The sequence below is a fragment of the Etheostoma spectabile genome, chromosome 11, assembly GCF_008692095.1.
Source record: "Etheostoma spectabile isolate EspeVRDwgs_2016 chromosome 11, UIUC_Espe_1.0, whole genome shotgun sequence".
NCBI classification, from domain to species: domain Eukaryota; kingdom Metazoa; phylum Chordata; class Actinopteri; order Perciformes; family Percidae; genus Etheostoma; species Etheostoma spectabile.
In genome coordinates this window covers 1,410,655-1,438,084 of record NC_045743.1, presented here as the reverse complement: position 1 = coordinate 1,438,084, position 27,430 = coordinate 1,410,655, and the positions used below count along the sequence as shown (strand labels likewise).

Here is a 27,430-nt window from a genome sequence, read left to right as displayed (position 1 = left end):
GTGAGAGTTCATGTTTGTAGTTGTCATAACACTTACTGGTAAGGAGAATTGATCTGAATTACATTAAGCTTAAAGTAGCTGACAGTTTAGATTAGCTTTTTAATTTACTGCATACATGTAACATTAACTTATTGTTCAGTAGCTTCTAGCTGTCAAACATATGCAGTGCAAAACAAGGTAAACGCTACCAGCTGATGAGGTACCACATGATATAGAATTGCATATGAGAAAGGTTAAATAGATGTAGACACAAGCTTCAACCAACATTTGAAAAGTCGTGATAGATTCGGGGGCGGCTTTGGCTCAGTGGTAGAGCGGTTGCCTGCCAATAGGAAGGGTGGTAGTTCAATCCCTGGCCCTGCAGTCCTTGGGCAAGACGATGAACCCTGAGCTGCGCATACACAATGTCAATGTCTTTTTAGAGCTTGTATACAGCAATACCGCTCCAATTCGGCTTTGCTCCGCTCACGTCCGCCATTGTTTGTTTTTCTAACAAGCCGGCAAAGCCGTAAGCATGGGATTGTGGGTGATTTGGGAGGGCAAAAGATACACATTGATCTGCGCTTGATTGCTCTTCCTTCATCCTTCCTGTGAACTGAATTTGAATTGTGAGAACTGAATGTGAAGATATATAGAGAGTTGAATTTTCATTGACTATCATCTTTCAGTTCTAAACGAATAAATTACATTTTAAATTATACTATTCAGATTCAGTTTTTCAATGCAATGATTCATATTAAACAATACAATTTCAAATCATGTGATTCAAATTCAGTTTTTTAATGCAATTATTCAAGTTTAGCAATTCAAATTCAAATATAAATGATTCAAATTCAGTTTTTTAGTTGGCACATATTTCAACCCATACCAGTGACGTTTATCATTTCAGCTAATTAAAGCGACAATCAATGCTGGCTATCTAAAAGGAAATTCAACCTGGAAGTTTCGAACATTCTCTCTTTACTTACAGAAAAGGATACTATGTTCGGTAAGAGATTCATTATCCTCTGAGCTTAGCAAAATCAAGGTAGTGTCCAAACTGGCTATCAGAGCCTGTTGCTTCTTTTTATCCATCACTCATGTTCCAAATTTCACCCAAAAAAGGGAGCAGAGTAGTTTGAATTTGTCAGCAGCAGGGGATTTGAGAGGTGACGAGCTGGAGCTGAAGCCACACAGAGCAGACACAGAGCAGGTCCAAATCAGGCCCGGAAGAAAGAGGTGGGTGAAACAGCAATATAGACAGAAACGTAGCGAGAGACAGAGACAGAGAGCAAAATGATTACACTGAGCTGCAGCCAGAACAAAGCCTGTAATAAAAGTAACAAAGTAATAAATACATCCACTGTGTGGACACCATCTCTCCCTTTTTTCTTTCAGTACTCGGCTGGTAAAGTGATCCTCGGATTGGTCTTACAGGCTTAGCAGCAGTGAGCTCCAGAGGCCTGCTGACAGGCTGGCGGCCACAGCAGACAGTAAATTGGGTTTGCTGGGGACCGGCCTGTTAGCTCCCCTCACACAGAGACAGACGGGGAAGTCCACACCGCTGTATGGGGGTCCTATAGGGACCAATGCTAAAGTATACACTGGTTTTAACAAGCAGTCGCACACACACACACACTCACTCACGCACACACACACACACACACACACACACACACACGCTAATGGTCAGTGGTTTTCCCCGATGACCACCTTAAGTGGTTTCCTAATGTTATCCATGCTGCATGCAGACTGAACTGCCTTGGCCTCATGACTGCTGCCACGTCACTGTCACACACATACAACCACACGCTCATACACACTCAGCAAATTGAACCAAAGCTCCTCAGGCAGGAATGTTACAATCACCAGCAGGACAATTGTACCTCTTGTAATAAAACATAATGTTTATGTAAGCAGATGTATGAGCGGTGGTTTGGCTGCAGGAATAGAACAGCTACAGAAAGCGTAATTTGTTCCGTTTCATCCTCCCCGACATTATCCTCCTCATTTATTCAGCGGTTTCTCCTTGTAGTCATTTCAGTTTTTCTTATCTATTTCTTTCTCGTGTTCTGTTCTTTTTCTGTTCACCACCATTTGCAAAAACAGTCAAAAACAGCTTGTTGGACACCTTCAGTTTTGACAAAAGTAAAAAAAAAAAAAGTACTGAGGTGGCACAATATTACTGCACTGAGTGAGACCAGTAGTTTCATTGTGTATATGGCAGCATTGACTTCTTTTCTACTGTCAGTGAAAGGAGAAAATGAAAAACCCTGATGGATGTAACATTACAGCTAAGCTAGCACGCCGCTACGCCCAAAATAAATCACTTCAAAATAAATCACTTCACCAACAAAGCGAGATAGAGAAATAGGGACTGGGTGGAGGACAGAGTGGTACTGTTAGCCACAGGTGCCAATTGGCCAGGTCAAATATAATTACCACAAATAGAGGACAAACACACACAGGCATGTGTGCATACACACACACAAGCTGAAGCATTAATCTGCCAGCAATCACTAAAAGGTTTAGCACTGTAACAAAAAAGCACTTCAGTTAAAGATGATTATTTAAATGTTATTCTACTCTCAGGGTTGCAAAACTCGCCAGAGCCGCCTACAGGGATCAATAACAAAAGGAAACGTGAACATTAAAAACACCTAAACGCAACTGAGTTTTCAACAACCACACAGGCATTTAAACCAACGTAATGTATGCTACTGTAAGCTAAACTGTAACTTCATGTTTAAACAATTACAAACATGCACACCTACTGTACATTCACCTACTGTACTGTACATCCACAGTCCATCCATTATGCCAGAAACAGCTGGATATTTTTTCTAACAAATGGGATAAGTTATATATAAATCTCCTTCTGTGTACTGTAAATACTACCGTTTTTTAACTGTTTATACAAATGTGTGTGTGTACGTGTGAGATTGGGAAAAGCAGCATGTGTGGGTGCTGATGAGCCACTGTCAGCTAAAAAAACATCTGAGTATATTCAGCTGTTATCAGTGCGTGAATGGATGTATGGCTGTATGTGAATGGGACGACCACACACAATGCAGAGGAGATGAGGAAAATGGCTCATTCAGTCAGCAGTACAATGACTGGGAGTGTGCTCAGATAAAGAAGGAGGATGGCAGATGGGTCTTTTTTTTTGCAGTCTGAACAGTGAAAACCCAGAATGGCAGACAGGAAAAGTAACAAAAGAAAAAAAAAGAAAGAAAAAAAAGAAAGCGCGAGACTGGAGCTGGGTGATAATGTGGTACCAGAAGTTACCGTAATTAGTACTTTTCCCAGTAGAGATACGCATAACCCAATCTCCTGAGCATCTCAGGTAGTTTTTTGTGATTGATTTGGCCAAAAATGAATAAATTCACAAATTTATTTAAATAAAAAAAATTGTGTTAAATTGCAAATCTTGGAGTGTAATATTTTTGTGTGCAAATACAATATGGTGGGTGTGATTCTCCAGTTTGCAAGCTCTGAATCAACAAGTGTTTAATCTGGAACAGCTGCAGACATAGCAATACTGGGCACATTGGGACCAGGTTTAGGAGCTGTGTCATGGTGAGCCTGATTATATTTCTGGAGTGGATTTAAGCTTTTCTCTAGAAGGTCCTGACAAGCACCTTAGAGAAAAATTGTTGGCTGTGGGCTAACCGCCTCAACAGATTCCAGTTGGTCAATAATTCACAAATGTTGCCTCCTGCGGTATTTCCTCAAGATCAGCAGTTTTAGATTCCATGCATAGGTAGGTACAAATGCTTTCCAGCTCCATAACACACTAGGTTAAGTTGTCTGTTGTCATATATTATAGTGAAAGAATCTAGATCTGTGTCAATCAGCTCTGTGAGCCCTAAAAAAAAGAATCAAATTCAGCAACATTTCTCCTTGTCTTAGTACCAGTTATTAACCTTTCCAGTACTCTAAAGTGAAAAGACAAGTCCGCTATTCCACAGTCAGAGTTGGTTAAATACAAAGATCGACAAAATGTTGGAGTCTGCCCCTTTCAAACCTATATGTCAATATCTATCAACACAAATAACTTTTTCTAAGCTAATGGATGTCTGCAGTGAGAAGTGTGTGTGTGGTTGAACCATAGACCGTTAACATTAATAATATTAATATGTATACAGTCTATGGGTTGAACTATAAAACAAGCTCCTTACTTGGAACACTATCTTTTCCAGTGTGAGAATGTTCTGCTTTTCTCTGGCCCAATGGTGTTTTAAGCCCCTAACGTTGACTTCCAGGTAGCACTGCGACCGTTGACTTCAAGGCACCTAATCCTCACTTTAACCCTAACCCTAACCATTGCCTAATCCTAGTGACGTTGGGGGCTTAAAACACCAAACACTTTTTGGGTCACAATGTCGGCCTGTTTCTGCTTCTTTCCCATGCCAGGTACTAACTCTGCTGTCGTTTTAGATCCTACCACTCCTTCCATTCATTCCTCTTTCTGGCCAGGCTGTTGTGACCCCTCCTTGCTTTTGGACACCTGCTTGCAGGACTGACCCCCTTTGGACAAGTTTGCCTTATATCCCCTGCCTGCCTACTTTTGACCTTGACTAAACTGAAAAAAAAATTTTAAGAATGTATTTCCGGGCTTTTATTGCTGTATCATAGAGCAGCTGGAAAATGAAAGGAAAGTGGGGAGAAAGGGGGGATAACACGCAGCAAAGGGCAGCAGGTCGGATTCAAACTATTTTGGTCGCTGCCAAGGACTCACATGGGGCCCATGTTTTACCGGGTGAGCTAGAGGTCCTCCCAGAACTTTTATTTAGCCGGCCTTGTACCAGAGTCAAGCTTTTGGGTTCAAACCTGTTTTTACCAAGCCTTTACACCCAGTTTTATGAATTGTCACCCTTGGCTCTTGCAAATTTTGATTTGCATTTTTCACTAATCAACAGATTAACTGTTGATGTAAATACTATCTGAAGTCTTATTCCCATGCATTAGTTAACTAACTAGCCTCCTTTAATTCTAAATCTCCTGACTCATCGTCACCCTCTGCCTTTTCTACTTTCTACTACACGAGTCTCAGACGAGCTCAGGTGTCACAATGACAAACAGGTTGACTGCAGTGGATTTGAAAATAGTATGAGTGAGCGAGCCACAGAGGTGAGCAGAATATCGCAGTTTGTCCTACATTATCTCAACCAATGCTCCCCCCCCCTCTTCTGGTGCCCTTGAAGCCACTCTTTGTATCGTTTCACCCCACTGTGTCATGAATAGGACTCCGGCTGCTTGCTTAGCTTTTTCCACTGTATCTATATTTCACTTGGCTTTTCTCTCTCTTCCTGATCCTCTGTGTGTCTCTCTCACCTTGTATATCTCACCCACATCTAATTAAATGCAATGGTTTCCCTAGCTGGTGGTGGTGGTGTGAGTGTGTCTGCTCCAATGTGTCTAGGAGTTTGGATTTAGTAGAAATAGCGAGCTGACTCATCAGGCAGCGCACATATGAGAACTCATCCAGCCCAACCCACACACACCACACACACACACACACACACACACACACACACACACAACACACACACACACACACAGAAAATAGCATTGAGCCATTTGTATGCTAAAATGAAGTTGAAGGAATGAGGTGGCCGGCTGATTGAGAGCGCTGATGAGATACAGAAAGTTGGACAAACAGTCAGTGAGCTTTTCTCCCCTTGCTCACCCCCGAGATGTAGATTTTCACATGAATAACCTGAAGCTGAAGATGGCAGAGGTCTCTCTTTCTCTCTGTGGCTTCGTAGCTCTCTCTCACACACAAAGATCTGCCTTCAGAGAAACTTGTCTGGCAGTGTATGAGTTATCTTCATCCACCCTTTTTATTTGTCCTCTGAAAAAAGTCACAGTGCTCTCTGTATTATGCGAAACTTCATTACTAAAAAACAACCCAGCACAACAAATTAATTTTCCTCTAGCGAGCAGATGCCGCCCCAATCATTTGTCTAGTTCCATACAGACTTTAATGATTGTACGATTAATGATGTTTAATGATTATAGGCAAGGTCTTCCAGACATTCAACCTAGTTGAGGACAGATAATTACTTCCAATAGAGGACCAACCAGGTTCAAATAAATCCAGTGCCAAAACCCATAAAATTAACAATAAAATGTACAGTGTGTAAACCCTGCTGCTGCTTACAGAAAGTTGCTACTGTCCCTCACATGGCTCATTATTTCGTTTGTGTAGTTGAACTCTGAGACGTCTCACAACAATCAGTGCAGACAGTACAGAAGTAACAGCAAATGAGAGGAAAGAGAGAGGAAAAAATGAATTGCAACAAATGTCCTGAATCCAACCAGGGACGCTGCAGTCCCAGTATGTTAACCACAAGGCCACCAGATGCCTCCGTCATTAGATCACTAGCCATGAGCCAGGACCATGATTCTCCTTGTTGCAGTCGCAGCATTTTGTTCAGTTCTGCAATAATACTGATGGAGAAGCATGGACTGTTCTAACTATGATACTTTCCAACCACACGTGGCAGCACTGAGCATACCAATGCTGGACAGCACTCCAGTGGTTGAACTTATGTAAGAAATATTGCGTCAATGTACACTATGTACTACATACTCAATGATGACATAACTATAATGTCCATAAGCCTGCTGAATTTTTACAAACTTTAATGTAAATCTCCCTCTCACTGTTGGCCTAAATCATGTTTTGTTTCTTTACACCTACATCATAGATTTTTATTTTCTGTATACCTTCCTACTTTGTATTTTCAACATTCTCTCCATATCAAATTGATAAATGGCTAAGTTTGGGTTTACTTTGATAGCTTAGATACGTAGTATAATCATCCTGGGTACAATTTTCCACTAGATGTGAAATGTTGGGCAGTACTCACATCTCAGTTTTGTAGGTGGAGCACCTCTCCAGCGGGATCTTCAGGACTCGGTTGTTGAGCCCAACGAACAGCGACCTGTGGCTGTGCAGGATCTGCAGGCTCAGGATTGGTTCTCGCACCCCCTTTGGGAGAAGCTCCATCTCCTCCAAATAACAACCTTGCAGGTTCTTGTTGGGCGTAGCCAATGCCTTTAAGATGGTGCCATATTCTGATTGGACAAAAAGGAAGAGAATAAATAACAATAATCTATCTTGTATACAGGCAAATAATGTTATATGATGTTATATATTTGAAGTTAGGTATTTTTCTACTTCATATATTTATTTATTTTTGAGATACTGTATTGATCCCCGGGGGGAAATTACATTTCACACTCTGCTGATATATTACATATTACACACAAGCCTGAGACGCACACATGCCCAAACCGGACCCATACATGCACTAATGGAGAGATGTCAGAGTGAGGGGGCTGCCCATTAAAGGCACCCTTAGCTGTTGGGGGTTTGGTGCCTTGCTCAAGGGCTCCTTAACAGTGCCCAGGAGGTGAACTGGCACCTCTCCAGCTACCAGTCCACAGTCTGTACTTGGATCCACCGATTCCCAAGCCAAGTCGAGCTGTGCAAAAATAAGTCATAGTTTTGTTCCTTTCTCCTCCTTAACTAACCTGTGCTGATGTACATAACATGGTAGAGGGTGTCCATGCCCTGAACAATGTCCACAACCAAGTTGGAGAACCGAACATCATCCTGCATGACCAGTGGATCAACAGACTCCGGCTGGACCACGTCGTTCATCAGGTAAAGCCGCTGGGCATCCTGCAGGCTGCGCTCCGTCAAGCCCTCGTTGGGACCCTCATCATCTATAGTCCCACACTGGAGAGGAAAGGAAATGGGGGCTTAGCTGTGGTTGCAGCTTCTACTCATTCTTTAGGACTCAATATAATAATTAGTTTGATTATAAAGACAATAAATAAAGATCTGTCGGTAGCTTCCTCTTTTGGATGACGTTTAAAGTGTTTTGGAAATAATCTTCTTTTAGAAGAAAATATAATAATAATAATAATAATAATAATAATAATAATAATAATAATACAATATCTACAATATTAGATATTTGATAATATTATGTTGTTATCACTTTTTTCATATTTCATAATTTTCCTTTTGAAATAGAGACTTCAGGGTCTTGCAGATTAATTCAGTCTGTAATGTTACCTAATTGTTTCCAACCATGCTGTGTAGCTCCTCAAGCTACCTCTAGAAACCAATTGGTTAGATACCAGATTAGTGATGGTTCTGTTTTTCTTAATTAAAAAGATCTAATTAAGATAGTTTTCATTGGAGTGATACAGGCTGGGAACAAGAACTGTCTGAGAAGACATGTTATTAAGTAATTTCCAAAGTGGTTACATAGAAATTCATTTTTGTTGGGATTGAGTCCTGATTTGAATTTGACTTTGTTTTTTTTCGCAGAAAACTGCAGCCGTTAGTAAAATTGGCAAGCATTCTTCCAGTAAGATCTTTTTTTGTGATCACATTACTAATTCCTGGAGGTACTGGACCAGACTGTAAACATGCTCTGTATCCAAATCAAAAAGATGGAGGTACTTAAAGATGGTGGTAAAGATTCAAACGTTCTCTGAGACAAACGTGTGATTTTGGGCTGTATAACAAATTGACTTATTGTTGCCTCTCTGTCTTTTACAGTACAAGCAACAACTTTGCACAATAAGATGCTTTTTGTTGCTGACATGGACTGATTTAGATAAAGTATCAGATAGTATCAGATAGTGTGGAAGTAGTTAAACTAACCTGGAAGTTGTGGATGGGGTTTGTTGTGGGAAGCCAGGTGGAGCGAGGGTTCTCCTGGGAGCGGAAGGGCCCATTGAAGGCCTGGGTGATGGCGCTCAGGTTGAAGGCACACACCGCGGATGCTGCTATACTGTTGCTTTATAGTGAGATGGATAGGGAGGACAAGACAGCAAGGGAAGATAACAGGAAGCAGAGAGGTGAGAAATGACAGGAAGGGATGGAGAGAAAGAGAGAGAGAGAGAGAGAAAGAGAGGGTAAAAAAATAAAGAAATTATTTCAACAATTATATATAACAGTTTACATGTTGGCAGTAAATGTGAAGCCGTATCAGAAATCAGCAGTGCCCGGCTGTGTAATAAAGCCATTTTGCAATGTGTTCCATCCCCTTAATGGAAATCCTATCATTTATACCTGCGCTGAATAGGCGCTACACTGCTGCGTGCTGGAGGCTAAGCTATGCTATCAGCGCTGCACAGTGAATGGGGACAGTATTAAGCTGAGGATATAGGAGGCAGTTGCACAGATTACGTGCAAACACACACACACACACACACACACACACACACACACACACACAGTTGCCTCAGAGGTGTCACATTCGAGAGTAAACCCCGGCTAAACTGGCAGTGTGAGTAAAGTTATTATCCTAACGCTCTTGGGCCGTAATGTGCTGCAAGGTAATGAGTTTCTTAACTGCCTGCTACTGCTGACTGTTCCCCCCCTTTCCCCTTACACCCAGCAACCCTAAGACTTTTTACTACCCAGTAAACAGCCTGCTGCCTTGGCATGGCTTGTGGGATGCTGATAAACCATCAGTTCGAAAATAGTAAGTGATAACATTATAGTGCAAGAGCAAGAAAGACACTGCATAAGACACAGAGAGAGAGAGACTCAGACAGCAAAGCAGAGAAATAAAAACTACTGTAAGGACCTCATGGTGCTATGTGAGTCGTTTTTGTTACCTTGGGTGAAGAATAAATCAGTAGAGGCTGCTACTTGCTGAACATTCTGCATCCCAGGGTTCGCTTAATGGTTTTGGTGAGGCCTAAATCTGGTGGCATCAACCCTTGGGCTGCTCTTACTCAGTTTCATTCCCTTTATTTTAATTGTCTTCTCTTAGCCAGGCATGTCATACTGTGTATTTACAGTTACAGGCTATTTAGAAATGCCGTCATTTGACTGGGAACTGGTACTTTACATGTTTTAGGGAAGTTTTTAATAATGGAAAAAATGCCCATGGTTTGGGTATGGTAGAGGAGAGTGTCTGTGCTTTAGGTATATAAAAACTATTTTAATGGGACATTCTGGGCCTTGGTAATGTCAGAAAATGTAAAAAAAAAAAACATAAATCTGTTTTTCATATATTGTTTTTGCCACTACAGATCCTTTAATGCTTTGAGCAATGCACACAGGGAGTGTGATTTATTTTAGCCTCAAATGGCTTTCATTTAAACCATGAAAATTCATGCTGAATTAGCTACAAACAGTTTCTGTTCGCACTGTGACCATGGATGTATAGACAACAATCTTTTAAAACAGAAGAAAAAAATATACATTTGATGATTATGATATAAGATCTAAGATCAAGGAGCACCTTTTTATATGCTTCTAGATCAGAATAGATTTATGGATTGTGCAAGGATTTATAGTCTTGACTTCTGGGAATAATATATGAAGATAATATGTGCTCAAAAATTTAATTTACTAAACAATCTCAGCTTCATCTTTATCCACATCAAATTCACTGGAAAATTGGAAATTGTACTAATCCCGGCAGTATGTTCATGACATCTACATAACCTGGGAAGAAGTCTTAATTATGACACAAAATGCATCAAATAAAAGTCTTGTATGCTTAATACAGTTGAAACCCATTTTTAAGAAAAGGTCTTCATTCATTTTTTCTTTGGACTATCCTCCTCTGGGTTTAATATCCTTATTTCTACCACTAGAATGTTTCCACTGGAGACATCTGTGATTGCTTTTGTTGGTTTTTGTTTTGAACACTACTTTCTCAGAGATCCAGTTAAGGATTGTGATGAAGCTAATGTGTTCTGTCATTACCGCAGTTTGGAAAAAGTGCTGTGCAACTCCAAATGAGCTCTGGCTAAACAACGGGGGAGACCAAACAGGTGGCTCATTGACTGACTCGCAGGCTGCAGAGAAGAACAGCCTCCAGAGTTCTGTCGAAATGACTTTTTTCTCTTTTTTTGCAAAAGCTCTGGTGGAGATGAGAGTGACAGAGAGGCAGAAACAAAGAGTGTGAAGCTGAGTGAGTGCTGTGGTGAACCAGCAGTAACCAAAACCACAGGCAAATGAGCTGCAATAAGTGAGCAGCAGCCACAACACTTCTCACAGTCAAACACACAAACACAAAGTTTCAGAAAAAAGGAAGTTAAACTGTGGCTTTGTGGTTGAACTGTAGCTATAGAAGCCAAACTTTACTACAGAAAGCCTGACACTACACCCACATTATTTGAGATCTCTACTTTGACGGTGAGTTGCTGCGGATAATGCAAGGAGAACAGTGCGAAATGGAGCACCGAAAGGAACACAGTCTATCGCACTAATGGATGCAACCCATATGTTTTGAGTCTGCTTAAAAGCCCGGGAAAGTGATTGAAAAGCTGTTTGACATCTGCTATGCTGTTTGCTGCCGCTCTCTGAGGCCCTACACCACGATGATGATCACATATGAGTAAAGCTCCTTCTTCAAATGATTCATGTCATCCCAACAGCCGGATCCTGTCACTGGTTGCCTTCTGAAATGCTTCTTCATTTCCTGTCACAATGTTTTACAGAATTCCTCACCCTTTTATCAACTCCTCATATCCCATGTTGTTAACCAAATTCTCCACTTCCCAGGTAACATTAAAATGCTGCCAACCAAGAATGCATCACAGATGTCTAATAACAATCCTACAATAAGTCTCTTAATCAAACACTTTCAGAGTATTAACACTGTTAACACTGTATTCTTAGTTTTACTTAATAAATAAGGCACCTGATATTCTACTTTTTTGTTACTGTTAACAAATTCCATAAAAAGACCAATGCCATGAATGAACTGATCCTGCTAACAAGTATTGGGTGTATATCCAAAGCCTGACACATCGCTCTGTGCTGAAGGGCTCCATTGTTGTCCAATATATATTTTAAAAAAAATACATCAATGTGCCACATCATTCCACAGGGTGACATGTTCCTTCATCACCATCACATAAACAGCGTAGTTTATTGTGCGGAAATCCCACATACACCGCCTTGCTGCTGGAAATTATGGTGGCCAAAAGGGCAAAAACACAGCGGAAAAAAACCCACATGCAAATAGACAAAACACAAGCAAATTAAGAAAACATCATTCCCCCATCATGACCCATGGAATCAAAAATCAAGCTGTTCCACTCAACACTCCCCCATAGAGGCCTGAAGAACATCCATTGCATGTGTTTTTCTTAAGTTTCTTAAGCAGTGCGTTTGTCCCTGTTGGCCCCAATACAATATACTCCAAATGCGCACCAAATGTGGAATAAGATGAAAATAGTCCCCTAAAAATGCAGTGTTTATTGTGGTTTTAGCAACATTTTAAAACTGCAGTACACAGCTGTTAAAAAGGACTTTTTTGGCCAGTTCTTTTTAATTTATGATTCACGCATTCAAAAAGGGACCAATGGGTTTGGGCTGGAGTGTCAAACTGAGAGAGGGATTAATACATTGTTGGTTTTGGTCTCCACAAGATTTGTTGACAATAAGAAGGTGTTTAGAACAACGCCTGCCTTGTTCTTCAAGTAAAGGAACGGCATGCTTGTTTCGCCACTGTCAGCCGGCCTGATACCCAGGGCACGTTGCTGCAGATGACAGGACAGAAGTGATTGGATGTGTAGCTCAGTTCAGCCCCCCAAAAGAAGTATTAGAAAGGTAATGAACTCCTCACTTAGCCTGGCTGTTCGGCCTCGTGCAAGTCACAATCACTAGATCAGAACACCAGTGAGTCTGTCTGGTAAACATAAGTGGCTGATGTGCATCTCAGTCTACAATCTTATCTCTTTAGGCTGGCGGGTTTTATAGTTGTTACTGCACATTTAAACAAGATCCCCTGATGTTGCTGTATAGGATCTTCCTTTGTGTTTTCCTTAGCTTTTTGGTTGTTATCACTACACGATCTGTCATATTATGTCTTTATTTATTAGTGGTTTGCTGTTACATACAATATGTAATATTCTTACATTTTTCTACATTTCATTCTTCTCTGCCATTTACAATTTTTTAAATTTAAATTATTGTATTTTTAACTTATTTTGAAAAGCACTTTAGTCAACATTTGTTTTTAATGTGCTACCTAAATAAACTGATTTGACATGGATTGTATACAGGCACATCAATGCAGAGGGACTCCAGCTGAAACCCCAGGTTTTTAGCTAATGCATCTAACCTCGTTTCATGTGAAAAAGAAACAGGTGAAACTACATTAGGGCCAATGTTTCAACCTCAGTGAATACCTACGTTACAGCAGAAAAGCAAAAGGGCCCACTCAGCAGAGCTACATGGCTGCAGGGACCAAAAATTGAACCAAGGCTGCTAAGATTATCCATACATATTTTTATCCTGCACAATAATACGCCAGACACTTTGGCCCAAAACAGTCACATTCAGAAGCAGACTGAGTCAGCAACACCTACACTAAACATTAAAGCAACACCACAGGTTCAGTAGGTTGCACAAAAGTTGAGGCGTTCGAATTGAGCTATTGTAAAGAAGTGCACAGTTCACGGAGTATAATAGCATTGTAGAGGGAAAATTGGATCACTAAAGTATTTTAAACCCAGTATAAACCCAGTTCTGTAAAAATGCAAACTGGCCCTAAGTGAGGAAAACCAAACAAAGTTCAAATATTGGATTTAATTAAAAACAATATCTGTGACAGGAATGATAAAAAAAAGTTGATACACAAACAGCAGATTCTGTCAAACTGTATTCAGATCAGGCCCGGTCTTCCACTGGGGGCCCGCAGTTCATTTCAAGGTAGATTTGACGTCAGCAAGTTGATATTGTATAAAATCAGAAATATACACAGTTGTGTGGCTTGCTTCAGTCGGCTGCACAGCATATCATTTATCTCCCACGTCGAGTCTGATCTCATCACATTTTCATATGCTATGGATTGGAGGGATTTTAGGATCCCTAAGAGGTCTTCTGTGCAATTGTCAGGTTGAACATACGTGTGTCTCAACGTGCATGAAAAGGTTTAACGATAGCGAGTGAGCATAAGGCTTCTTATTAAAGCTTCAGTAGGTAACTTTTGTAAAAATGTATTTTTTACATATTTGTTAAAACTGTCACTATGTCCTGACAGTAGAATATGAGACAGATAATCTGTGAAAATATCAAGCTCCTGTGGCTCCTCTCTGTGCTCCTACTGCCACTTGCAGAAATACACCGCTCCCGTCAGAAACAGCCAATCAGAGCCAGGAGGACTGTCTTAGCAGTGTCAATCACTCTCGTGTACGCGCTGCTCATACCCCTCCCCCGCACAGCGCGTACCATCGTTCAAGCTCAAGATTGCCAGTGCACTGCAGCTGTGCTAATCGCGGAGAAACAACTTTTCAGGAAAACTGCCAATTTCTCGAGTGACCACCTGCTCAGAAAACAAAGACGGGCAAACAGAAGAAGACCGATGACGAAGAGCGAGCTAAAAAGAAAGAATTAAACCGAGCCCGAAATAAAACGAGGGTCAACATCGAAGCGGCTTTTCAGAGGTGGAGGGAGCTACGCCTCCTGAAAGGAGTCAACACGGATTCAGAGCTAGCGTTAGCCACATTTCTGCTTGACATGTAAGTGTCCCTGCTTGATTTGTTTCATTTTTTAAGAACTACACAACTAAGATATCGATGGTTACAGCACACTTTCAGTACACTGGTGATAGCGCAAATCTCAGTTTACTCCGTAGCTTGTTGCTAAGTCTAACATTTAGCTTGTTAGCTTGTAGCACGGCAGGAATGTTGTAGCAGGTGAAGATTAACTTTACTTGCTAACTCCTTCACCCTCAGTATAAGTAATATTGTTTCGATGCCTACATTTAGTGAGCCAAAATGTTTTTTTGTCGATCACAATAAATGTAGCTCTGGTTAAACTACTTTAATTGTGCGCTGTCCCCATCATCGTTTGGCAAGGCAGACTTCTACTTTTGATTATTTTTTAAACACGTTTTCTTCCCCCTCAGGATTTGATTTGTAAATCAAATTCTTTATGCTCCTTCAACAGGTCAGACATGGCCCCAGACACAGAGGCACGTGAAGGAATCGTCTTTCAGTCCAAATCAAAATGTTCAGTATGTCCTTGTGCAGGAGTACTTTGCAAAAAAAGCTGATTTATTTTACCCATATGCAAAATAAAACCTAAGACATATTTCTAAGATGTTGTTATTCCTTGGCTTATTGAGCTTCCTCACTGATTCATCATTCCTACTGAAAGTTTAGATCCAAAAGGTAATTTAGTGATGTACTGTGTAAAGTGCTACTTTTGTTTAGCGATTACATAAAAAATAATTTTAAACCCTTTTATTGAAATAAATAGCTTATGTAAACATTTTTTTTACATAAGCTATACCCTCCTCAGAATAAATCCCCTGTATTGTCCATGAGGATGTGGAAAGCATCGGTGGCACTGCTTACTAGCCTGCGCGTTCACGGCAGGCCCCGCTGGGGGGGAGGAGCTGTTAGCGCAGCCGAGAGCAAGGGGGAGGACCTGTAAGGTGGGCTTGTTCAAATTTTTAGGCTAAGTCCACGTTTTCTCAGAACTTCCCTACTGCAGCTTTAAGGTAACAACTAATAGTTATTTAGCCTGCTAATCAGACTGAATTGCACTTTTGTTCAAAGTCATTATTCAGACTGACATCATTAAACAGTTCAAGTTATTAGTATTTCTGTTTGGAAAAGGAGGGTCATTTTTTAGTTTTGCACTAATCTCATTTTCAGTAGAGACACACATTTGCTAGGAGCAATAAATGTAATGTATTTCACAATAATGAAAGAAATCAGGATTTCAGAGTCATTATTTTTGTAAGTTGACTTAAGATCTAAGAGGAGATTTAAAATCCTCACATTTGAGAAGACGGAGCCAGCAAAATGTTTTTTTTCAGTTTTGCCTCATAAATGACAGCAAATCATATATTATAACTGTGTTGAATAATTTTAACACCAATCAATTAATGGGACCAATTGTTTCAGCAGTCCTTATCCCGCCCTCAACCTCTCAGATACTGTATGAGGCCCTCAAAGAACTAGTGAAGTGGATGGGTCAGTGAAGTCACCCAGGAATAGATAAGGAGGCCCATAATTAGTTAGTAATGGCAGGTTAGACATCTCAGCAGGAGAATCTCGCTCGCTGTGAGGGACCCTGCCAATAAGGGCCTGGAGTTAATTAAAAGACCTGGTCGTGCTCTGAGGTCTTAAGTGTCCTTATTCTGATGGAATGCTAAAACCCTCCACTACATAACCGCTCGACAGGCTCTGCTAGCTGCTGCCACCCCCCAAAAAAATTCCCGCTGAATAATTTCCTTCCCTTTTTCCCTCCTTTTTTTTCCTCCTCTCGCTCCCCTCCTTACCCAAAAAGGGGGGCCCCGAATGCCTTTTCTGTAAATGTTTGGTTGCTGTTGTTTTTTTTTTTTGGGGGAGAAAAGGGACACCCAAATTTTCAACACCCAAAATCATTTTTTAAAGAAGCAATAGCTGAGTTGTGCTTGGGCCCTACGGAAAAAAAGAGTTCCTTTTTTTAGCCCCAACTACTAAAGGAATGGGGGGTTTGTAAAATTGGGGGGTTTAGAAGCAAGGGGGGCGTCCAAAGAGCGAATATTGTTTTGGCATTAGGGGAATGTAGGCCAGTGTTTGGGGAAAATTTGATGCCTTGGGGGCAAAAAATTTAAGATACTCAGCCCCGGGTTTGTCTTCGGTGAGCCCATTTTTGAAAAAAAATTCTCCCTCTTGCAAAGCCCCAAAACCCTTCTGGTGTTTTGATACAAAATTTGGCGGAGTAAAAATGTAATTTTTTGATCATACAATGAAATAAAAATAGGGGGAAATCTTTAATCTTCTTTGTTTTTTATTTGGGGGTTTTTAGCCCAAAGTAAACCCCAAAAGATTTTTTAAATTTTAAAATGAAATAAAAACCCAGAAAACACTAAAATCCTCACATTTGACCAACTGGAAGAGATCTTACATGATAATTGGCTTTAAACATTCAATAAAAAAATAAAAGTGCATGTTTTCCGTTTTTTTCCTTGTTTAAATGTTTCCCCCCCAAAAATTTGAAAAAAATTTGGGGGTAATCCCAAATTAAGAAGCCACCCAAAAAAAGTTTTTGGGGAAAAGCATCTTGGGATCCATCAAAAGGGAAACAGGAAAGAGGGGGTCACTACAGTAAAAAACCTTTTTCCCCCATTGTGAGCGCCCAAAACGGAAAAGTACCATTTCCCCGTTTCCCTGCTCGGTTTACAGCCCCGAACCCCGGGGAAAAACCCCGCTGGCCTTTTTTATTTAGGCCAGACAGAAAAGACAGTGTTTGTGGTGATTGCTTTAAACCCAAAACCAAACCCCGAGGGGGGGAGGGGGTTTTTTGGAAGGGGGGCCGATGAGCGGCTTCGAAAGGAAGGGCAAAAAAAATATTTACAAAAAGGACGAGGGACAAAAGCTTGGGGGCTAATGTTTTTCTTTTCCCCTCTTCTCTTCCCGCCCTCTCTCTTTTCCCCCCCCCCCCCCCCCCTTTCCCTTTTTTTTGTAAATTTCCCAAAATTCCCTCCCTCTTTTTTTGCTCCTTTGCAAAGATTGCTGCTGGGAGGGGAAAGCAGAATGGGGTGGAAAAATACCAGAGCTTAACAGGTGAGGGAGCACAAGGTGAGAGCAGGTTTTAAACCTTTTCTTTTAGGGAAACGGGAAAAAACAAAAAAGAAGGGATTATAATTTGTCAGGTGTGCCAAAGACTCGTTAATATTAATGTGTAATGTGCATTGGGTCTAACTTCTGTTATTGATCGGCTCCTCTAACTTCCAGAAAAAAAGAAATTAGCACTTTTCCCAAATTGTTGAACTATTCCTTTAAGTTTTCCTACTGTAATTCTTCCTCCAGTGTCCTGCTAATGGACCCCAGAGGTTGCAATGTTCATTACATCGCACAGATTAAAAGTCTTGTCCAAATGCACAATATTATTATTTTGCTATTAGTCTCGGGCCAAAGAGTTTTGGAGAAAGTTTGACCTAATGCCGCTTAGATAAAAGGTCATGAGGTCACCAAAATAATTAGTTATATTCCCTGGGACCCACAAATTTAATATGGATCTCGTGGCAATCTACAGAGTAATTATTAAAAGCAATATCTTTGTTGACATCATGCTCCAGACCACGGTGTTGGACAGCGTGACCACACGGAGTGAAAGCCACCATCCTCTCGTCAAGCAAAAATGTGCTGCAATTATACCATAAAAAGAATAACAAGAGATCAGGTCTCACCACCTTGGCTTTCAGTGTTTCCTCTCTGCAATGAAGTGTGTGACACCCCCCACCTGGAGCAATCAAACACCAGAGGGAGGGTGAGTCAGTATAAATGTATCTAGCCAGCTCAGCTGAGAGTTGCATGCATCCAAACTAATGATTAGAAGCAGCAGGCGGCGGCTCTAAACACTGAAAAAAATGTCTTTCTCTGTATAGGTAGGAAAATGTTGGAGTACCAAACTTTATCAAGTGATGAAATCTGAGGTCTAAATTAAAAGAAGTATGAGTTGAAGTGTTTTGATGTCACTTTTGTCACTGTTCCCACGATAATATTGTGGTTGGTGTTAAAAGGGTTCTTTAGCACAGCTGCAGCTTGTTTTGTGGGGTTGTTCATTCTTCCAACAGGGATGGGAATGTTAGATAAGATAAGATAAAAACTTTTTATTTGTTCTACAGTGGGGAAATTGCAAATGTATAGGAATATAATGCATGGAGAGACATTTAAGGACTGTCTGGTCCTCTGTTCGTCTTGTGTGGTGTACCAACTAAAGCTAATTACATTTTTTGTAGATATTTTGTCACTCTAAATACATAACAGGGGCTTAATGGCAGACTCAAGATTAACTGGTCTAAAAGTATTCTCTCCTTTATTCCCCAATTTGTTTTCATCATCATCCACACACACTGAGCTAATTTAGATGATAAATGTCAGGACATTTCTGGCTTTAAGTATTCCCCTTGCTATTTTGTTGATATTAAATTAGAGCAAAAATGCAGGATCTATACACTGTATCTGGTTACCACTCATGCCTATTCATATTAATCATCTAATCTAAGCCCTTTAAGAAAGTATGCAATTGCAAATGTGTGGGATGTAAATGAAATGTTTAATAGCTTTCCGCTCGCAAAAGAGCAATATTAAAAAGTGGCAGTAGAACCTTTTAAATAAGAAATAAGTAATACATTTAAATAATTGACAAGATAGACAAATCATTTCTGTTGTGAATGTCTTCACAGATATAATAAACTGTGGGGGGATCTGTACTAGGGTTTATTACCGGGACCTGAGATCACTTTGTTAACTGGAATTTGAATCAACATCTACTCCCATTTTCCAAGAAGAATGTGTGCATGTGTGAGTTTCCCTTGTCCGGTAATTACTGGTCATTGACGGAATAAAAAAGGATGAGGACCGAAAATTCAAATTGTCTCCGGTCAGAATGACCAGTGGAAATAATTCCCTCTGCACAATTTGAATTGTGTAAAAATAGGCTACAGTAATTTTTTCATCTTTCGTCTAATTAAAACAATGAGCAATCATGTTTTTTGATTTAGAAAGGACTTTAGACTGTAGCAATAAAGGAAAACAAGCAAAAAAATCTTCTTATCTTTGGAAAGCAAAAGGGAAAAGATTGTGAATTACTTCATAACACAAAGCAGCGATTGGTCTAACGTATATGAAGCCAAGAAATTGCCAGCAAGGATGAGTAAGCACCAGCTACACCAAAAAACAATATTAACTGTGCAAATTATTAACAACATACCTAAGTAAAATAAATAAATAGCCAAAGCTATAACTTCTGTTTTCTTTGTAACAAAATACTGTTAAAAAACAAACTCTATTGTGGGATGATTCAAGCTTATTGAAAATTCTTGTTCAATCAGGTTCTCTTACATTTTTAAAGCAAATTAAATGACTACTCTTTTTCACAGTACTGTGCAGTGTGACACAATTCACTACCTTTTACTGAAAGCTAGCATCTAACTCGCGTTTAATTAATTAGCCAGTAAGGTGCGATTTTTGGCAGCCAGCCTTCCAAAAGAAAGCACAGGAAACGGAGTCTCAGTTCACCCTGTCCCCCCCCCCCGATGTAAGTCGAGTGCAGATTTGAGCCGCGCATGCGTCACTTTGCGCTGAGTGAAGATGTGAGTTGCACATGCGTCACTTTGCGACGAGTAGCATACAAGATGCTAACAAGAGATTTCTGTAATGTCAACGCAGTAAAAATATTAACGAAGTTGGGTTCACTGCTGGCTACAAGTTAGCAGTCAAACACAACAAAGACTTTCACATGAATGGTGTGTTGACCTAACGTTAGCAATCAAACAATCATAGGTAGATAAAAACGTTTTTGAAATGATTCCCATCTTCTGTTATTGTTCGTAATTAGAAAAGTTTATCATTTCATGGATTTTACAAATTTCAGTATGACACGTTATGCCGTAAACCATTTAAATCTGCGAATGCACAACTCACATCTGCACTCGACATCGGGGAGTGACACACTTTCCGTACTCCGTGTCCACGGACAGCTGTAGGCTTGTTCCGGTGTTGTGTGTTATGTGCGCTGTCAAACATGCAGACACTTTCCTGAAACCACTTACGGGATTGACACAAGTCCACAGCCGCCCGCGGCGCGTACCGTATGTTCGAGCCCATTTCCACTGCTGCCATCTGAAGTTTGTCAGCGTGTGTCTGCCTGGTATAGCCTACTCTCGGACGGCCAATTTAAGCCGGTCCTCAAGTAAACATAGTTTCATGTGTCACGTAGCATTTAAGGAGCAGAAAAAAGGAGCTTAAAACACCACTTGCGATGCGATCTTGTGATCTGGACGGGAAAGGGTAACTCTGGGAGTTGGAAGGGGTGTGTTTCAATTCTGCCTTCTCACAGAGAGACACAGTATCGTGGATCTGAGCGCTTTCGTTTTATATTGCATGTTGTTACAGCCCTAATCGTCACCCATTGGTTTGTCGAGATCTGCTTAGAGTTGTCGAGTTTGCCATTACGGGTGCAGCCATCCTGGTTGCGGACGTTACAATTTTAGACGAGAGGGAGGAGTGAGGGAGGAGTCCTTACTCTCTACGTTACATTACATACTTTCCTGGCAATCACATCATAGCTACGCCCTAAAACACCCCCTGATTTGTCAAAGATTTGAAAATCAACAAGACCATCATTTTAAAATCTTTCTACGTTGCAGAACGCTAGCGACACTAGACAAACTAGCAATTGAGACTGAAAACTCATTATGAAAATGTTTACTGAGGTAATAAATCAAGGAAAAATGGGTCCCTTTCTCACAGACTTCTACAGAAACCAACCTCCTGTTGCAACTGGACGTGTCGCCCTCTGCCGGAATTCAGATAGAATGCAGGTTTAAGGCCCTTCTGCATTTGCAGCACTTCACCGAACCGGATGCTTTGTCCATTAATATTATACAGTCTATGGGTAAAATGTATACCATAGTGGGTGAAACTGGCCAAGGTAGCATAGGTAAAACCCGTCTCCAATGTGCCAGCAGAGAGAGGCTTCTCCCTGCAGATCTGCATCGTAACAGTTGCAGAAACAAAGTGGTTTACAATTATTTAGATTCAAGTTGTCATTTCATAATTTTATGAGCCAGATGGTTTGTACTGTAGTTTGTATTGTTTTATTTTCTCAGCCTAGCTAATGGAAAATAGCCCTATATTAATTCAGATCAGCACAACTATGTGTATTGATTTAATTTTGTTGCCCTCTCCGCGTGTAGCAAGTAGCCTGCAGTTCAATAAAAATAGTATGAATCTACATCCCTTGATGAAATTATTCTTTATATACAGTGTAACGAATAAATTGAAACCTTACAGGTCACACGCCATTTTTTTTAGCGGAAACTCTGCCATGGTTGTTCTCATACTGAGTATTGTATATACTTGATAAACACTTTTTCTAAACCTCATTAACGTCAACAACCAACTGTCAAGACTGACTAAAGTTAGTTATTACGGTGATACTAATTTTAGGGCAAGTCGAAGATTTTCATGCAAACATTGCAACTTACAGTTCAGCTGTGTGGTTAATTATTTTAGAGAATAGGTATGAATGAAGTGGAGTAAACAAAATGCGGGTGGCTGAACAAGTGCCTGCCATGCAGACCTCCAGTCCCAAATCAGAGTGCAGCACAGCATTCAAAAGGTGAAGCATTAGGTACAAGAGGAGCCCTAATGTTAGAACTAAACATGTAACAAAAATGTCTATGTGCTTTTAACATGGAAACAACACAGCTGCAGGGATTTTCCATTTCAGCCATTGCACACAGTGATATCCACAGATCAACACTATGGTATTGGATGGAGGATGGTCAAGTGTCCTTCCATTTTCCTACATCCGAAACCTCATGGGTAAAAAAAAAAAAAACCTTCTTATGCATGTGTAAATAAGTGCAGTGCTGTAATACATTTGTGTGCACTCACACATTGGTCGTGAAGATGCCGTAGATGAGATCTTGCTCAGGCAGGTAGAAGGTGCTCTGCAGCTCGTTGTAGTAGAAGGGAATCTCCCCGGAGCGGGAGCAGTTGAGCCTCGCCTTCATGAACGTAGTCCAGGTGTCCTCCAGGAGAAATCGCCCGCCAATGTCGTTCTTGCAGACCCGAGCCACGCGGGAATAGGCTGTCTTGCCGCAGTCGTGCTCCACTGCGTTTTCCCTCAGGAAGAAGAAGGTGAAGAGGCCGATGTCGTACGCTGAGATAAAGTGGGGCTCTGCCGGGAGGAAGGATCAGGAGAGGACCATTATATAGTGACTCCAGGGAAACAGAAATATTTGCAACATTTATCTTTTGGACGTTGTTGCTTTGACCCTGTACTCCTTGATATTGATTGCAATAAAAACTTTGAAATTCTAGTGTTGCACTACTGAAAAGAGCATCAATGTGAAATGTGTAAATGAAAGGAGCGGGTGCACGGGAAGTAGGAGAGAAGATAAAAAATGGTTACTAATAAATCCGTCTGATGTTTTGATGGTAAATCCATGGAGCTATGTCTGTTTAACTGGATGGCCAGACTGCTTTTATTGCCCTGGGTGACACAGTGGATGATTAATGGCCCTTCCTGCTGGTTGGGTTATCATGTAAAGCAGACTGAATACCAGTTGAACTGGACATTACTGTCATCCTTTGTAAACACATGAGTCATCAGAGAATAATTCATTGCTGTGAGAGCAGGAAAGTCCGTGTTAGTCCTGCATCTAATACATCAAGACTGATTTTGACATCTATATTTGTGCAGGTTTGACATGAAGGTTTTTGGGAATTACAGCTCCAAGCGATTACAGAGTAGGGGTCGAGGACCCCCAGAGGTTGTTGAAGGGGTTCCAGGGGGCCTTTTCACTGTAATAAGTCACCTAGACTACAGTGAGTGGAATGTTATCATTAAAAAAAACAAACATTTAAAATACTCAAAAGCAGCCTGTCTTTTGTAGGTTTTCATAAGAGCTATATTCTATTATTTCGTTAATCTGAAAAAGTCAAAGAAAATGACATTGGTCTTTACAATAAGAGGTAATTCTTCCTAGTTTTTGGGGCAGAAAGAATCCTTTAAAAGAGAGATGTTGAGTGTGGTAGTGTCAGCCAGCATGTTCTCTGTTTAAGTCATTGAGAAAGTCAATATCAAGCTGACCTACAACATCAAATTTGAAGTCAGAATAAGATTTGAAGTAACAGTACAGAACAACGCCCTCCATGTGACATCTTTTACGTGTAGTTGATTTTGCAACTGATCATTCTGAAAGAAGAAAGGGCCACGGTGCGGTTTTGACACTGAGCCGACTGTGATCACACTGAAGTTTTGTTTTCTATTTCTACTGATCAGTTTTCTTGATGAAACAGAAAATACTCTTGTGCTGCTGTTGCTTCAGTTTTCCACCAGGACCCATTTGTCGTAAGTGATGTCCCACATCACCTACTCGTACGAACACAAACACAAATGGAGGAATAAAGCTTAATTTACAGATGCATGCACACCTATAAACAAAAGAAAACGAGGGAGTTGCTGATGTTATACACACAATCATGTACACAGCAGGAGATGACCTGTTAACAGCTATGATGGAATGTGCCTCAGGGGCTTTTAACAAGAGAATACAATTTTGAAAAGAAGCAGGAAGAGACAAAACCGCTATCCACACAGCTGCAGCAGCCTCCCTATTCCATTTCATTCCATTTCATCTCTAATAAAACAACAACCTGTGGTTTGGGCCGACCGCATGGTGAAGTAGTATTGTGGCGTAGATTTTTTTTTAACAAAGACAATCAGCTAGGGTAGTGTTCAAATTTTTTTTGCAACTGTAATCACTGTAATCATAGTTATACTGCAAGAATTTGGAGCAAGTGGAATGGCAGGTGCACTTTTTCAAAAAGCCCATCAGATTCATTGTTGTCATAATTATTATTATGCAGGACACACAAAGGTATCATTTAATGGATTTCTGTGACAAAAATAACAACTTTAATGTACATACCCATTCAGGAAGTTAATTGGTGCTAACAAGCATGCAGATGAACAAGTGAGTAGTGTTACACCTGTTTGGTCACTTGGACAATTACTGTAAATGATGCTGAAGAAGACTCAACCATTGTAATGCATTAGTGCTACTTTCCATAGAGCTAAAGGCCATAGCAAGAAGCCAATTGTTTTTAAGAATGTAATATGAGTGATACCGTGTGTGTATACAGCATGCCTGAGCTGCCATGCGGACGCACATCAGACTCTCTTTGTTTACATACCTTTGTTTATGCATACTGTACTGTACGTGTGTCAGGCAAAGGGCAGGTGGAGCTGACAGATTCCGCATATTATTACTGAAGCTGTGTGGGTGTAAATGCGTGAGTTTTTCAGCACCCTGCTGAGTGGTAAACAGATTGTTCAATCCGTCAGGCTGGTTAGGTGCTGCCATCATTGCATGACAATTTTAGATCAAACACAGATACAGTTTAAAAAGTGAGGCTATTTAATATTCACATAAACAGATTCTGCATGAGGAAAAAAAAAAAGTAAAAAATGACATCTGTCCAAACAGGACAGATGGTTCGATGTTCACTTTTTTAAACTTGTTAGGTAGCCACATCCAGATTGTTCTGTTGCTATACTACTAATTTGTTTTTCCAAAAACGTATACTTCCTTATTATTTCAGTGTCAACTCTCTGTCTTTACACTTCTCAGTGTCATGGGCTTACTAAGCACATGACTTTGAAATCAGACGGCGGTCCACATTCTGTGTCCCATGTGTTGCTAGTAGAAAAAGTCAAAAAAAGGTCAAGTCATCCCACCTAATTATTCAAGTCAGCATTTTTCAAAGAGTCAAGTAATTGAGTTGCCAAAACACAAACATAAACACATTAATCATTCTTCATTTTAGTCAGACAGACTTCCAATTTTTTAACTAAAAATACAGTTACATTTTGGGGGAAAGCGGTGCTCTCTGAGGAAGCTCTTAGAGCAGCGAGGCAAGAACCATAATAAACACATACTTAAACATTAAACCTCAGTAAAGTCAACACTACCACAGGCTTTGCACATAAGGAAGAGATTAATGTGGTGAAGGAAAGTGCAGCAGCAAATAGTGCTGACATTAAAATATCAGCCGAGTGATTTTGAGAGGTGTCAGGTTATGATGGCCACCCTGTACACCTATGTGTATACTGCATGATAGCCAAGCAGCAACGTAGTTATAAACAGGGATTGGGACATTACTTCTCTCAGTTTTATTTTATATTCTACAAATATATTATAAAAGATGAGAGGAGTGAGAGCAAATAATGGAAATATAATAAATATGTTGTTACATATAAAGTATTGAAGACTCTGAAGATTGAGAGAAGCGCAGACACATTTTTTGGATTTTTTTTCTCACAGGCAACTCTATAGTACCTTGTGTCATTCAGATGCATGATGGGAAACAATTGGTTGGCGCCTGGCGTGCTACGAATCCAATAAGGGAATAGATTGATTAGATCCAGGACCCCGTCCTTGCCTTTCAGTTCTCCTGAACTGGAGAGGCTTAACGCTGGAAATGAGATTTTCATTCATACTTCAAATCCACCGGGAACTCAACTCCATAACCCCCACAGAAGCTACAAGGCAAAGCAGTCTGTGATGCCATGAATGTACGTGCTGCAGTGCAACATGTGTGTTGAAACTGTGTGTGCAGCCAGCTGTGATTATGCTGTTGAGGGCACTAACCCCTTTTGCTACTCATCTTTTTTCCTACAACATGCTCTTTTGTGTGTTGTGTGTCTGACTTTTAAACACACACACAAAAACTTGGACACACATGGAAACACATGCTATATGCATAGACTGTGCGCATACTATATACTATAAATACACACATCTACACACACACACATAGATACACATACATACGTATACACACACATATATATATACTGTATATGTATATATTGTCCATCTATATTTCTGCTGGAGTCAGGATGTGTGTGAATGGATTTCTGCTGTGGCGTGTTCAGAGGAAAAGGCACAGCGTCAGCAGCAGCGAGATTATCGACACCGACACCAGCAGGATTGACAGCATTTCATGTTCTTTGCCATTCTATTAATCCCAGCAATACCTATGCCTAACCTGTGCTGTGTGTTCCACACACAACATCAAATCCAAACAGTCTCTGTAATCCTATGATAACACATCTGTCGGATTGATCTATCTTGGCGGTAACAAAAGAGTCGATTGTGTTGGAAACAAAAGTGCACACTTGGCCCATCTGCTGCTCCAAGCAGGCCTTAGAAAATGTTACAGCAAGAATTTGCAGAGATTGTTTGACACCGTGTTAACCATGTGTGGATTATTTGCAAATCCAACAAGAGTTTAAACCCGATCAAATTACTAATAAAATACTGAATTTCTCACATCTGATACGAAACAGTGACAACACACTGACACTGAAAAACAAAGCCATAGCTCAAGCCAGTACACTCCAGAGCATTTCATCAGTATTTCTGCAGATTGTACAGAACTATGTGTTTTGAAAGGTCGTCAATGAAAATCTCAAATCTTTCCAGCAAAGCAAGTTGTTTGAAAGAGTCACATTTTTCTCTGTGAACTTGTGACAGCTGTTTTTCACAAACTAAAAACAATCGTTAGCTGAAGCACAGAAAAAAAAATGGCAAAATAGCTCAAATGAGCTTTTCAGTGTCAGCGAAGTTCTTGCTGTGCTACTGTACCATTGAGCCATTTGGAGTTGTACTGTGCAGTCCGGAGAGGTGGCATGCCGCCAAGGCTGCGGTATATGACAGGGTCACGACCAGAGAAGTCGATGACGGTAGCAGCATACAGCTCTCCACTCTCTGTCACCACCGCTGTGGAGTTGTGGCGAGGGTCGTACGGGCAGCGCGCCACACCGTTTACCCGCTCTAGCACACTGCTCATGTTGCCCACCTGCGATGGATGAAAAGATTCAGAAATGGAAGTGAAAGGGGAGAGACAGGGAGAGAAAGTGACAGTA

General features: G+C 40.6%; 1 protein-coding gene across 6 annotated transcripts in view; it reads right to left on the bottom strand.

Annotated features, from left to right (window-relative positions):
• The window catches only part of sema5ba (sema domain, seven thrombospondin repeats (type 1 and type 1-like), transmembrane domain (TM) and short cytoplasmic domain, (semaphorin) 5Ba), a 165,854-nt gene that overhangs the window by 25,743 nt on the left and 112,681 nt on the right, over positions 1–27,430 (bottom strand). For 5 of the 6 annotated variants that reach the window (XM_032528886.1, XM_032528885.1, XM_032528881.1 and 2 more), the window contains 5 exons: positions 27,150–27,363; positions 22,387–22,672; positions 8,672–8,807; positions 7,525–7,732; positions 6,858–7,065 (listed from right to left, as the gene is read on the bottom strand). In XM_032528886.1, coding sequence (XP_032384777.1) covers positions 6,858–7,065; positions 7,525–7,732; positions 8,672–8,807; positions 22,387–22,672; positions 27,150–27,363 — 1,052 coding nt within the window. The remainder of the gene's footprint in view (positions 1–6,857; positions 7,066–7,524; positions 7,733–8,671; positions 8,808–22,386; positions 22,673–27,149; positions 27,364–27,430) is intronic. The other variant, XM_032528883.1, reaches the window with a different exon arrangement.